The sequence below is a fragment of the Chiloscyllium punctatum genome, chromosome 5, assembly GCF_047496795.1.
Source record: "Chiloscyllium punctatum isolate Juve2018m chromosome 5, sChiPun1.3, whole genome shotgun sequence".
NCBI lineage: Eukaryota > Metazoa > Chordata > Chondrichthyes > Orectolobiformes > Hemiscylliidae > Chiloscyllium > Chiloscyllium punctatum.
This window is the reverse complement of record NC_092743.1, coordinates 45,771,516-45,786,467: the sequence shown is the minus strand read 5'-3', so window position 1 is coordinate 45,786,467 and position 14,952 is coordinate 45,771,516. Positions and strand designations below refer to the sequence as shown.

At 41.5% G+C, this 14,952-nt stretch overlaps 1 protein-coding gene across 5 annotated transcripts in view; it reads left to right on the top strand.

The window, feature by feature from the left end:
* The window catches only part of LOC140477041 (probable C-mannosyltransferase DPY19L4), a 99,225-nt gene that overhangs the window by 69,520 nt on the left and 14,753 nt on the right, over positions 1-14,952 (top strand). For all 5 annotated transcript variants that reach the window (XM_072570204.1, XM_072570208.1, XM_072570205.1 and 2 more), the window contains 5 exons: positions 138-258; positions 352-408; positions 2,361-2,443; positions 8,502-8,634; positions 13,035-13,193. In XM_072570204.1, the coding sequence (XP_072426305.1) occupies positions 138-258; positions 352-408; positions 2,361-2,443; positions 8,502-8,634; positions 13,035-13,193 (553 nt within the window). The remainder of the gene's footprint in view (positions 1-137; positions 259-351; positions 409-2,360; positions 2,444-8,501; positions 8,635-13,034; positions 13,194-14,952) is intronic.

Sequence of the window (14,952 nt, the reverse complement as noted above, 5' to 3'; positions counted from 1 at the left end):
GTGCTGTTGAGCTTCTTATATGTAATAGCGCTCACAATTCTGACTGGTTGACCTGGCTAATTTTTGCTTATGGTGTTTATTGCAAAAGCTTGAAGGGTTGCCTGTAATAACTGTTGCTGTGCATTGTGTTTTCACAGCTTAAAGTATTTATGGACTCCTTATGCCTGTATGTTCACTGCCTTTGGTGTTTGCTCTCCTGAGATGTGGATGACTGTATTTAAGTGGTTGCGACTAAGAACAGTGCCTCCAGTGCTGCTGGTGAATTTAGAACACTCCTTTAGAGAATTGAAGATCAAAAGTTTTTAGAATTCTTTTTTACAGAAGTAATTTTTTATTCTTTTTTTAATTTAGGCAGTTATGTTAAGCACTGCAGTCCCAACAATAATAGGGTTCAGCATGTGGAAGGATGTGAGTACATGTGCACATTTCTGTTTCACTACTGAGATATGTTAACACGTCATATCTGATATGTCTTGAAATCCTTTATGAAAATGCACAGTAATTCAGGTAATACAAAGATGGTGGAAGGCAATTTCTGGGCACGTGATGACCGTTTTTAGTTCTTGGCTAAGCTAATGGTATAGTTTGCTTAATTCACTTTAAATAGGACTCATTTTCGTTTGCTTTAAAGTTAGATAATTGAGAACTGGTTAATACATTGCCCTGTGGTTGAGGAATAAGAAATGTAGAAAGAAGTAAAAATGAGATAAGAAAGGTCTGGGGAAGTTTAAAAGATTGTGGTTAAAATGCAGAAAAAAGCAAAAGTGCTTATAAGGATATAATGGGTAAAATAATAGTTAAAGAATGGGTGGGACTAAAAGTGGAAGGAAGCATCCTTTGCTTGGAAATGAAGAGAGTGAAAATGTTTAAATATTTGCCTTATGTTTGTTATGATTCTGTTAGCGTCCATAAATGTTCAAAGAGAAATTTGGTTGCACTGTGGTTAACTTACAGAACTACACCAAAACATTTTCTACTTTTATACAAAAACAGACTGTACTGTTAAGAAAAAAATTAGGCAAAACAAGCAGTATTACCATTACATTCTAGTTTTATAATGCCAAATCCTACAAACTCGGTTCTATACTTTATCTTCCTGCCCCTCGAGTTCCCTTACATAGTTCAAGAATCTTTAAAGTTTAGTCAATTCTTTAGGGGTCAACCTAAAGATATACCACAGCGCTCCAGAAGTGTTTTTAAAAGTGGTAATGAATCTAAAAAAACCATGAGATTCAGATAATAAGCACCCAGAATTTTGAAGGAGACTGAGAAAAGAAAGCAGTGGCACTCATCATCATTTTCAAACAAATTTATATTAAATGAAGAAAAACCTGATATGGTCAACTGTTCAAAAATGTGAAATTAGATTCCCAGGAAACATAGGTCACTAAATAATCTTGGTTCAGAGGTAATTTCTGGAAATGAGTCCACACATAGTAAAGCAAAGCCTAGTCATGGATTTATAAAGGACAGGTCATGGTTGACAAACTTAATTTATTTCTTTTAAGGAAGTCACAGGAGATCTGTCTAAAGAGAATGCAGTGAATGTTCTTTGTATCTGGATACTTAGAAGTACTTGATCAGATGCTGCATAGGAAATTGCCAAGAAATGAACGAACACGAATATCAAAGCCACATGGATGAAGCGACCTGCTAGGGCTGAAAGCAAAGGATAGGAATTAGTAGAGTGTTTTTCAGCTCAGTGTGATTGGCTAACTTTTATGTTCCAAGCATCTCTCTTGTTTTCCATTTCTATCAGAGGCTTTGACTGGAGCAAGCTGAATCATATTGAAGTTGGCTGAAACTTTAAAAGAGAGGCTGGGAAACCACAGAAAAATGCAGGGTATTAAGTGAATAAAACCTTACTATTTCTGGCATTGTTTCATCTCGAGTCAGCTGCAGTCAAGTTGAGGGAGCCCCCAGACTAATCTGCCTTTGTAATGCTTCTGTAGACCAGTCTCAAAGTCCAAGCTGCTTATCTATAATGTCTTGCATGGTGGATTTAGCAGCAAACTATCTTGGGTGGTGCTAAAGAAATGGTCATTTTTTGTTGAGGTTCTGAAGGATGGATGGCGACTGTGGAACTGTACAGTAGGATGTTATAGCTTCAGGAAAAGGGGCAAGGTCAGATTTTTAATCAGTGAGGGAATCAAAGTTATGGGGAAAAGGGTGAACAGTTGAGTGAGGATTATCAAATCAGCCACAACGATACTGAATGACAGAGAGACTCACTACCCTGAATGGTCTACTTTTGATCCTATGTATTATGTCTAAAGCAAATTGTGTCATAACAGTGCATATTACTTGGCGTTAATTCTGCTGATCATCATGCATTTAACTTAAAGTACTTTGCACATCAGTTCTTTCCAGATGTAATGGCCGAACTCTCTGAACTTCAGGAATTTTATGATTCTGATACTGTAGAGCTGATGAGCTGGATTAAGTAAGTATAAATTTTGTGTATGTGTCTGTAGGTGTGAATGTATTCTTTAGTAAAATCAGTAGCTAGAAATAAATGAAAACTGGCCTGACAACAAAGACCTTGCATTTCATCCACATCGTACCACTGGCAGTCTACAGATACCACACTGTGTCCTGATCCAGTGCATCAGTTGATGACCTAAATAATTCAGCTAACGTTGACATGGGGGTACTTTCTGCATGGTACATATGTGAACCAAATGCAGTCAATTCGGCACAGTCAAAGTGCTGATTGATCTAGCTTTTGCTGCTAATGTATATTTAATTGCCAGCTCTTGAATTTAATTGAGGATTCTCGGTTTTAGCCCAATTCTCTCAGGGCAGAATGTAATCTTCCATTTGTTATCAAATTTAGATGGTAAGCTGAACATGTATGGGTAAAGCAACGGCAGTTTGTTGAGACAGAAACCAGATTATTTGTTAGTTCAGAGTGGCACGTGTCCTACTGGAAGCAGTATCACCAGTCTGCACAACTGAACCTTTTCAACAGACCCTACTCAGCATACAGCTGAGCCAGACAACTTTAGTTGAATACTCCCAACTTCATGCATAATCGCATTTTCATTTGATGCCTGACATTGCATTTTGTTACAGAAATTATGCATCAGTGAGCCTTCAAAACACATTACCTTGCATAGAACTATATCTTAGAAGCAAAAGAATTTACATTTTATACTGTGAACCTAGTAACAACTTAATAGGTCAGAAGCAGCAGTGAAAACGTATTCAACTCCAATCACTGTCGTTTCTCTTAATGTTTGCAGCATATTTTTTTCTCTTGTCTGGTAATGAAGATAGCTAAAGTAATTTGCTGAGGAAATTGAAAGCCATTCATTTCAAAATATTTTCAATCCCCAAAATTCTCTTCTATCCTCCTGTTTCTGATTTAGTTTCAAATACTTTGTTCTGTACAATTGGTGGTGGTATCATATAGAGCTATTAGAGTCATAGAGATGTACAGCATGGAAACAGACCCTTCAGTCCAACCCATCCACGCCGACCAGATATCCCAACCCAATCTAGTCCCACCTGTCAGCACCCGGCCCATATCCCTCCAAACTCTTCCTATTCATATACCCATCCAAATGCATCTTAAATGTTGCAATTGTACTAGCCTCCACCACATCCTCTGGCAGCCCATTCCATACACGTACCGCCCTCTGCGTGAAAAAGTTGCCCTTACATCTCTTTTATATCTTTCCCCTCTCACCCTAAACCTATGCCCTCTAGTTCTGGACTCCCAGACCCCAGGGAAAAGACTTTGTCTATTTATCCAATCCATGCCCCTCATAATTTTATAAACCTCTATAAGGTCACCCCTCAGCCTCCGATGCTCCAGGGAAAACAGCCCCAGCCTGTTCAGCCTCTCCTATTGCTTAGATCCTCCAACCCTGGCAACATCCTTGTAAATCTTTTCTGAACCCTTTCAAGTTTCACAACATCTTTCCGATTGGAAAGAGACTAGAATTGCACACAATATTCCAACAGTGGCCTAACCAATGTCCTGTACAGCCGCAACATGACCTCCCAACTCCTGTACTCAGTACTCTGACCAATAAAGGAAAGCATACTAAACGCCTGCTTCACTATCCTATCTACCTGCGACTCTACTTTCAAGGAGCTATGAGCCTGCATTCTAAGGTCTCTTTGTTCAGCAACACTCCCGAGGACCTTACCATTAAGTGTATAAGTCCTGCTAAGATTTGCTTTCCCAAAATGCAGCACCTCACATTTATCTGAATTAAACTCCATCTGCCACTTCTCAGCCCATTGGCCCATCTGGTCCAGATCCTGTTGTAATCTGAGGTAACCCTCTTCGCTGTCCACTACACCTCCAATTTTGGTGTAATCTGCAAACTTACTAACTGTACCTCTTATGCTCGCATCCAAATCATTTATGTAAATGACAAAAAATAGAGGGCCCAGCACCAATCCTTGTGGCACTCCACTGGTCACGGGCCTCCAATCTGAAAAACAACCCTCCACCACCACCCTCTGTCTTCTACCTTTTGAGCCAGTTCTGTAACCAAATGGCTAGTTCTCCCTGTATTCCGTGAGATCTAACCTTGCTAATCAGTCTCCCATGGGGAACTTTGTCGAACGCCTAACTGAAGTCCATATAGATCACATCTACTGCTCTGCCCTCATCAATCGTCTTTGTTACTCTGACCCATTTTCCACATGCAATAAAATGGATTTTTGATGTTGAATTTGATTTTTTTAATTGGTTTGTGCCATTTGCCATAATTTCTTTAAAACAACAAAACTTGTGGCAGGAGAAGGCATTTCAGTCCATTCGTTATGCTCATGGCTGATCCTCTGTCAGTGCCATATCCCTTGATACCTTTAATCTATAAAAATGAATCTGTCTTTTTCTAGGATATATTCAATGACTTGGCCTCCATTGTTTTCTGGTAGAGAATTGCACACGTTCACTCTCTCCTTTTTAGTGAAGAATTATTTTGTTATCTCAGTTCTAAATGGTCTAATCTGTCCCTTGAGACTGAGTCCCCTGGTTCTAGACTCCCCAGCTAGGGAATCTAGTCTATCCAACCCTGTCAGAATTTTATATGGTTCAATCAGATCCCCTCTCATCCTTCTAAATTCTAGTCTCTCCTCTTAGGTTGAACAGAGAATGATCAGGGAGAGGGTAGGGCCGATCGGGGATAGCGGAGGGAAATTGTGTGTGGAGTCTGAGCAGATAGGGGAAACCCTAAATGAGTTTTTTGCTTTGGGTTTCACCAAGGAAAGGGACCTTGTTGTAAATGAAAACTTTGAGGAGCTGGGACAAAGTCTTGACCAGATCAAGATTGATGAAGTTGATGTGCTAGAAACTTTGGAAAACATTAAGATTGATAAGTCTCCAGGGCCAGACCAGATTTATCCTAGGCTTCTCCAGGAAGCGAGAAAGGAGGTTGCTAAGCCGCTGGCGAGCATATTTGCCTCCTCACTCTCCACAGGAGTTGTATCGGAGGATTGGAAGGAGGCAAATGTTGTTCCTCTTTTCAAGAAGGATGATAGGGAAATCCCTGGCAATTACAGACCAGTCAGTCTTACGTCTGTGGTCAGCAAAGCTTTGGAAGGAATTCTGAGGGATAGGATTTATGACTATTTGGCAAAGCATAGTGTGATTAAAGGCAGTCAGCGTGGCTTTGTGAGGGGCAGGTCATGCCTCACAAATGTTATTGAGTTCTTTGAGGAGGTGTTAAGACTGGTTGACGATGGTCCAGCAGTGGATGTGGTGTATATGGACTTCAGCAAGGCATTTGATAAGGTTCCCCATTGTAGGCTCATTCATAAAGTCGGGAAGTATGGGATACATGGAGATTTGGCTATCTGGATTCAGAATTGGCTGGCTGACAGAAAACAGAGTGGTTGTCGATGGAAAATATTCTGCATAGAGGTCAATGTTGAGTGGGGTCCCTCAGGGCTATGTTCTTGGGCCTCAGCTCTTTGTAGTTTTTATAAATGACTTGGATGACGAGGTTGAGGGATGGGTTAGTAAATTTGCAGATGACACAAAGGTGGGAGGTATCGTCAATCGTATAGAGGGCTACTGCAGGCTGCAGTGCGACATAGACAGGATGCAGAGCTGGTCTGAGAAATGATAGATGGAGTTCACCCTGGATAAATGTGAAGTGATGCATTTTGGAAGGTCAAATTCGAATGCTGAATATAGGATTAAAGACAGGATTCTTGGCAGTGTGGAGGAACAGAGGGATCTGGTTGTTCAAGTACATAGATCCCTGAAAGTTGCCACCCAAGTGGAGAGGGTTGTTAAGAAAGCATATGGTGTTTTGGCTTTCATTGACAGGGAGATCGAATTTAAGAGCTGCGAGGTTTTGCTGCAGCTCTGCAAGTACCTGGTGAGATCACACTTGGAATATTGTGTCCAGTTGTGGTTGCCCTACTATAGGAAAGATTCAGAGGCTTTGGAGAGGGTGCAAAGAAGCTTTACCAGGATGCTGCCGAGACTGGAGGGCTTGCCTTATGAAGAGTGGTTGAATAAGCTTTGACTCTTCTCTCTGGAGAGGAGGAAGAGAGAAGACCTGATCGAGGTTTACAAGATAATGATAGGAATAGATAGTCAATAGCCAGAGACTTTTCCCCAGGGCAGGATTGACTGGTATGAGGAGTCATAGTTTGAAGACATTAGGAGGAAGGTATAAAGGAGATGTCAGAGGTAGGTTCTTTACGCAAAGAGTTGTGAATGCATGGAATACGTTGCTAGGTGTGATGGTGGAAGCAGAGTCATTGGGGACATTTAAGCGACAGCTGGACATGGGTAGCAGTGAGTTGAGGGGTGCATAGGTTAAGTTACTTTATTTTACATTAGGGTTAAACCTCGGCACAACATCGTGGGCCAAAGGGCTTGTTTTGTGCTGTACTTTTCTATGTTCTAAGTTGGTGACATTCTTCTGCACTCTCTCTATGACAAGTATAACCTTTCTTAGGTAGGGATACCCAAACTGCACACAATACTCAGGTGTAATCTCACCAAAACCCTGTATAACTGCAGTAAGGCATCTGACCTCGGATCCTCTTGCAATGAAAGCCAATAGATCCTTTACTTTCCTGATTGCTTGCTGTACCTGCCTAATTATTTTTATTTATTCAAGTACAAGACACCCAGTTACCTATGTACATCCACACTTCCCAATTTATCACTATTTAATTAATGCCTGCCTTTCTGTTTCTTCACACTAAAATGTATAACTTCACATATATTCGTATTGTACTGCATCTGCCACGTGTTTGCCCACTTACTCAACTTTGTCTCAATCACCTTGAAGCTTCCTTACATTCTTTTCACAACTTTCAGTCCCCCTCAGTTTTGCTTCAACAGCAAACTTGGAAATGTTTCATTTGGTTCCTTCATCTAGATCATTGATAATATATTATGTATAACTGGGGCACAAACACTGTCCTTGCACTAATTAATAGCTGCCACCTGGAAAAAGACCCATTATTCCTACTCTGTCTGATAACTAATTCAATCAATGCCAATGTATTACTGCTAATCCCACGTGCTTTAATTTTGGCCACTAGCTCCTTTAGTAGGACCTTAACAAAAGCCATTTTTAAAAATGTATTAATTTACGGGATGTGGGTGTCACTGTTTACTCCGGTATTTATTGCCCATCCCTAATTACCCAGAGGGCAGTTAAGAGTCAACCACATTGATGTGGGTCTGGAGTCACATTTAGCCAGACCCTTAAGGATAGCAATTTCCTTCACTATAAGATATTAGTTAACTAAATGTTTTTTTTTGACAATCGGCAATGGTTTCACAGTCATTGTTAGATACTTAATTCTAGATTTTTATTGAATTCAAATTCCACCTTCTGCCACTGTCAGATTTGAATCTGGGTCTCCAGAACATTATCTGGGCCTCTGGATTAAGTCCAGTGATAATACCATTGGTTATCACATCCCCATACCTGAAGATCCAAATACACCACATTCACTGGTTCAACATTATCTGTTTTATAATAAATTTATTAAGCATGGTCTGCCTTTCTTAAACCCATGCTGACTTTGACCAATCCTGTTAATACTTTCCAAGTTATCATATTGAATAATTGGGATCCATCAGCAAGCTTTGGTTTCTGAACAAAAATGTTGTTAATTTCCATCATTTATGTGCTGATTCCAACCAAAGAGAGAAACTACCATTCAAAAGATATGCTTCTAAATGGATGCTGTTGCCCTCTTTCCAACTTTTACTAGAATCATGTATTAGTTTGCAGCTTCAAAGAGTGTGCAAGGCATTGACTGCTTTACAATATTGCGCTACACTGTATGTGAAGCACGTTAGAACATTCTGACTGAAGTGATGAGCCTTCTAAGTGCAAGCTTGCTTACTCATTGTTTGGATCCTTACAGTTTGTATAAATCTTTTTATACCAGTTATCCAGGTTATTGGTGCCTTCGCTTCTAGTATTAGACACATCTATCACTTATGTACTTTTAACATTTTGTTTTAACTTCAATTTTTTTTTGTTGCTTTTATTGTCTAGACGACAAACACCAACAGCTGCTGTGTTCGCAGGAAGTATGCAGCTTATGGGTACTGTGAAACTCTGTACTGGTCGAACAGTGACCACTCACCCACTCTACTCAGATAGGGACCTACGAAAACGGACAGAAGAGGTGAGTATCAAAGGAATTGCTGAAAAAACCGAGCAGGTCTAATGCTGCCAGATCTGAGTTTTTCCAGTAATTTCTGTTTTTGTTTCTGATTTCCAACATTTGCAGTTCTTTGTTGTTTTTTTATTGAGAAGAGGTGAATACTTCTTATAGACTTTAATAAGACATACACAATGTCATATGCTGGATATACTGAAATGACATTATTGATATTGATATTGAACCACTGACTTGAATCAGCATGTTTTAGGTGTTTGCCTCTATATAGACAGGACTAGTGGTACAATTAGAAAGTACATCATTAGTGGAAGAGAAGAATACAGTCACACAAAACATAAAGAAATCAATGAAATTGGCTCTAACATCCAGTATGAACAAAGGAACTGGAAACAACAACTGTAAACCCAACCTGATCAACCCTACAAGGTCCTCCTTACTGGCATTTGGGGGCATCGGCCAAATTTCAAACAATGGTGTCAACAGCCTGACAGTCATAGTCACTGAATCGCACATTGCAGAAAATGTCCCAGATGCCACTATTGCCATCCCTGGGTATGTTCTGTCCCACCAGTTAGATATATCCACAAGAAATTATCGGTGTAGGGGAGTTGCACTGGGAGTCCTCAAAGTTGACTTGAACCCTATTGGGTGGCATCCAATGAAATATGGGCATAGGAACCTCCTAATTTCCACTTATTGCCTTGCCTGATGAATCATTACTGTTCAATGCTGTATAGCACATGGAGGGTGGTAAGGACACAGAATGTACTCTGGTGAGGGGATTCAATGTCTATTACCAAGAGTGGCTCAGCAGCACTACTACTGTCCGTGTTGTCAGATCCTGATGGATTAGGTCTGCAGCAGGTGATGAGGGAACCAGCATAAGGAAAAATCTTACTGAATCTCTTCCTCTCCAGACTATTGTTGTGGATGTCTCTGTCCATGACAATATTGATAACAGTAAGCATTGTGGGCGGCACGGTGACACAGTGGTTAGCACTGCTGCCTCACAGCGCCGGAGACCCGGGTTCAATTCCCGCCTCAGGCGATTGACTGACTGTGTGGAGTTTGCACGTTCTCCCTGTGTCTGCGTGGGTTTCCTCCGGGTGCTCCGGTTTCCTCCCACAGTCCAAAGATGTGCAGGTCAGGTGAATTGGCCATGCTAAATTGCCCGTAGTGTTAGGTAAGGGGTTGATTTAGATGTAGGGGTATGGGTGAGTACGCTTCGGCGGGGCGGTGTGGACTTGTTGGGCCGAAGGGCCTGTTTCCACACTGTAAGTAATCTAATCTAATCTAAAATTCTTATGGGGACAAAGTCCTGACTTCATATGAAGGATTTCCTCCATCCTGCAGTGTAGCATCAGTACTGTGCTAAATAGGACAGACTTCAAATAGATCGAAGGGTCTGTTTCTGTGCCATGCATCTTTATGACTGTATCTAGCAACTGAAAACTGTTCATCAATCAGGCAATGTGAGCCATTTGCGGAAGAAAACATTCAACCGTAATCTGTAACTTTATGGACTGGCGTATCTCCCTCTCCACCTTTACTAAGCTGGGAGGTCAACCCAGGTTTAGTGAAGGGGGTTGTTGGGCATGCCAGGATCAGTACTTGGCATACCTAAAAATTGGTTGACAACCTGCTGAAGCTACAACACAGATTGTTTGCTGCTTGCACCGGACAGGGATATGTGATTCAACAACCAATGGATCAAACTCTGCGGTCCTGGCACTGAATTGTGAAAGGTGGCAGACAATTAAGTAACAAACAGGAGGAGGAAGTGCCAAAAATATCCTTATCACCAATGATATTTGAGGGGGGTGTCCAGGAAATTTGCACAAAAGACAAGTTTGAATTATTTGTTTCCATTTTCAACCACAAGTGGATACTTCATCCCTGCACCTTCAGAGGGCCCTAATGTCATGGCATGCCTGTCTTCAACCATTTGAGTCACTTCCCATGGTATCAAGAAGTGCCTGAAAGCACTGAATGCAGCAACACTGACGACTTTGCTAACACGACACTTATGCTCTAGAAGTAGCCATTCTGTGAGCCAAGCTGTTCCAATACAGTTGCAAACACTGGTATTAATCTGGCAGTATGCAAAACTGTTAAGCTATGTCTGTCTACAGCAAACTAAATGAATCAAATCCAACCAATTACTACCCCATCAGTCTACTTCTGATCATTAGCAAATTAATGAAAAGGTTTGACAACATTAGTTATTAAACAGCCATTGCATGGATTAAATTGCTCAGTTTAGGGTCCACCAGAGGCATTCAGCTCCAGTTTTCATTACAGTCTTAGTCAAAACATAGACAAAAGAATTGAACACCTGAAATAAGATGAGAGTGATAGCCCTTCCTGGTCATATTAGTGGAATGCTCACCTAATGGAGAACTCCAGACCAGTGTGTACAGGAAGAACACTCATACTGACCAGATACTGAACGATAACAGCAATCACCCTAGCACCCACAAACAGAGCTGCCTTAGGACATCATTTAAACATGCAAAGACACACTGCAGCAATCCAGAACTCCACAAGGCAGAACAGGAACACCTATTCAAAAGATTTAAACGAAACAGATACCCCAAGAGTACTATCCTCTAGTATTTACAGGACAAACCCAAAGAAGAAAACGCTACATGACCAGACACAATAACGACCATACCATACATCAAAGACATAACAGTAATAACTACCTAATGACTTGGACCCCTGGGAATCTTAGTGGCTCCACAAACCAGTCAACACCTTCCACCAGCTCCTCACAAAGGTTAAAGACCCAATACCTACATCTAGAAGATACCCTGCAAAGACTGTGAAAAACACATTACATGGGATAAACAGGAAGAAAACTGACCATACGAGCTCACCACTACCAGACATGACTAGTACTCTCTCATTTCCAACCACACAAACAACGAGAACACAGATTCAACTGGGACGATGTAACCATCCTAGCACAGGCAAAACTGAGACACACCAGGCGATTCCTTGAAGTCTGGCACTCCAATTGGAAGTCAATCAATAGACAAATTGAACTGGACTTTGTATACAAACCAAAGCAGCAACTGCAAGCAGTGGAGAATTACCACAAACAGACACACAAGGACAAAGCACCAACACCTTATCAAAGACGGTCTGATGACATCACCTACTGAGGTGACAGTGTATTTGCAGAAAAACACGCCAGCTTGATGAACGAATCCATGACTTCAGCAAGGCCACATTTGACTAAGTGTAGCATTGAGGAGTCCTAGCAAAACTGAATCAGTTGGAATAGGGGAAATTTCTCCACTGTTTGAAGTTGCTGTTTTGACACAAAGGAAGATGTTTGTGGTTATTAGAAGGCCATCATCTCTGCCAGCATTCCCTCAGGATAGTGTGTTGGCCCATCCATCTTCAGTTGTTTGATCAATGACCTTCCGTCTTAAGATCAGAAATGGGGATGATTGCTGAATATTGCACTATCTGAGACTTCTTACATACTGAAGCTGTCCTTGTCCATATACAGTAAAATTGGAATAACACCAAAGCTTGGTCTGAGAAATGGCGTGTAGCATTCAGCATCGCACAAATTACAGGCAATGACCATCTTCAGCGAGTGAGAATCTAACTGCCACCTTTTGATGTTCAATGGCATAATCATTGCTGAATTCCCCGCTATCAACATCCTGTTGGCGGATTACAATTGACCAGAAACTAAACTGGAGCAGCCGGATAAAAAAGCTGGATACAAGAGCAGGTCAGAGGCTAAGAATTCTATGGCAAATAACTCACCACCTGCAGCCTCAAAGCCTGTCCAGAAATGTGATGGAATATGCTCCGTCACCTGGAAGAGTGTGATTTCAATGACTCCCTCCAGGACAAATGAAGGAATTTTTTAAAAGCCCAGTTGATTAGCACCCCACCCACACTTTGAATATTCACTTCCTTCATCACTGATGCACAGTGGCAGCAGCAAGTACCATCTGCAAGATAAATGTAGTAACTAATCAAATCTCGTTTGACAGGGGGTGGGGGGGGGGGGTGAGGGATAAGGGCAGAAGATGCAAAGGAAAACCAGCACCTGCAAGCTTCTCTCCAAGTCACATGCCACCTTGATTTGGAACTGTACTGCTGTTCTTTCAGTCGTTGGATTGAAATCGTGGAACTCATTTCCTTCAGCGCTGTGGGAATTCTTACCCCTCGCAGATTTCTGCAGTCCAATAGGCAGTTTGTCACCACTTTCTTCAGGGTAATTAGAGATGGGCGATGAATGGCTCCGCATAAATGAAGAAATTTTTTAAAAAGCAAGCATGTTCGTTTCATTGCACAGATTTTTATAAATCCATGGTTTAGGGCTTTAGATGCCAGATTACAGCTTGAATTTCTGAAATCAGTTGTTTTGTTACCAGATCTACCAAGTCTATTCCAGAAGATCTGCAGAAGATATTTATATGATTCTGATGTCGTATAAAGCTGATTATTTCATAATTGAAGAGGGAATTTGTAACGACATGGGACCTGTGAAAGGCTGCCGAGTAAAGGACTTGCTGGATGTTGCAAATGGCCATGTAAGTTTATTTAGGAACTCTTGTACATTATTCATGTATTGGTTTGGAAAGAGGTCTGACATGTTATTGGTTCGGCTGAAAGACTAGATGCTAAGTATAGGCCAGTAATTGTTCCTGTTCTTAGGAACATTGGAGCAGGAGCAGCCAATTTAGCTAATTGAGCTTAGTCTGCTGCTCTAGATCACAGATGATCATTCACCTCAATGTCACTTTCCCATCCTCTCTCTCTATATCCTTTGAACTAATTAATATCTAGAAATCTATCAGTTGGCTGAATTTCCATAGCCTTCTGGGATAAAGAATTCCAAAGTTGCATTACACACTGGGATTCCTGTTTATCTCAGCCCTAAATGGTTTGCCCCTTATTCTGAGACTCTGTCCTCTGGTTGTACACCTTTCCCAATGAGAGGGAAACCTCCTACCTGCAACTATCCTGTCTAGCCCTTTTAGAATTTTTAAAGTTTCAATGATATCCCTCCACATCCCTCTTAAACTCTAGGGAATACAGGCCCACAATCTCTCCTCCTAGGACAATCCTGCCATTCTACAAATCAGTTTGGTGAACCTTCACTGCACTCAGTCTATAGCAAATATATCCTTCCTTGGGTAAAGGATCAAAACTGCATGCAACATTCCAGGTGCAGTATCAGCGAGAGATCTGGAGTCTTGTACTCCAGTCTTTTTGTAATCAGGACCAGAGTACTGTTTACCTTCTGAATTACTTGCAGCACCTGCACATTAGCTTTTAGTGACCTCTGAACAAGGAGGGTGTTGTAAAACGTTGAAAGAGATCAAAAAAGATTTACAATGATGTTGTCTGGATTGGAGGATCTGAGCAATAGGTAGAGACTGAATAGGCTGGGGCTGTTTTCATTGGAGCATTAGAGGCTGATGGGTGACCTTTTATAGAGGTTTATGAAATCATGAGGGGCATGGGTAGGATAAATAGAGAAGGTCTGTTCCCTAGGGTGGGGGAGTCTAGAACTAGAGGGCATAGGTTTAGGATGAGAGGGGAAAGATATAAAAGGGACTTCAGGGGCAACTTCATCATGCAGATGATGGTGCATGTATGGAATGAGCTGCCAGAGGAAGTGGTGGAGCTGGTAGAATTAGAACATTTTAAAAGGCATCTGGATGGCTTCAGATGGGATTTAGATGAGGTTAAGATATCTGGTTGGCATGAACGAGTTGGACCAAAGGGTCTGTTTCCATGCTGTACATGGAGTCATAGAGATGTACAGTATGGAAACAGAACCTTTGGTCCAACACGTCCATGCCGATCAGATATCCCAACCCAATCTAGTCTAACCTGCCAGCACCCGGCCCATATCCCTCCAAACCCTTCCTATTCATATACCCATCCAAATGCCTCTTAAATGTTGCAATTGTACCAGCCTCCACCACATCGTCTGGCAGCCCATTCCATACACGTACCGCCCTCTGCGTGAAAAAGTTGCCCCTTACGTCTCTTTTATATCTTTCCCCTCTCACACTAAACCTATGCCCTCTAGTTCTGGACTCCCAGACCCCAGGGAAAAGACTTTGTCTATTTATCCAATCCATGCCCCTCATAATTTTGTAAACCTCTATAAGGTCACCCCTCAGCCTCCGATGCTCCAGGGAAAACAGCCCCAGCCTGTTCAGCCTCTCCCTATAGCTCAGATCCTCCAACCCTGGCAACATCCTTGTAAATCTTTTCTGAACCCTTTTCAAGTTTCACAACATCTTTCCGATTGGAAAGAGACCAGAATTGCACGCA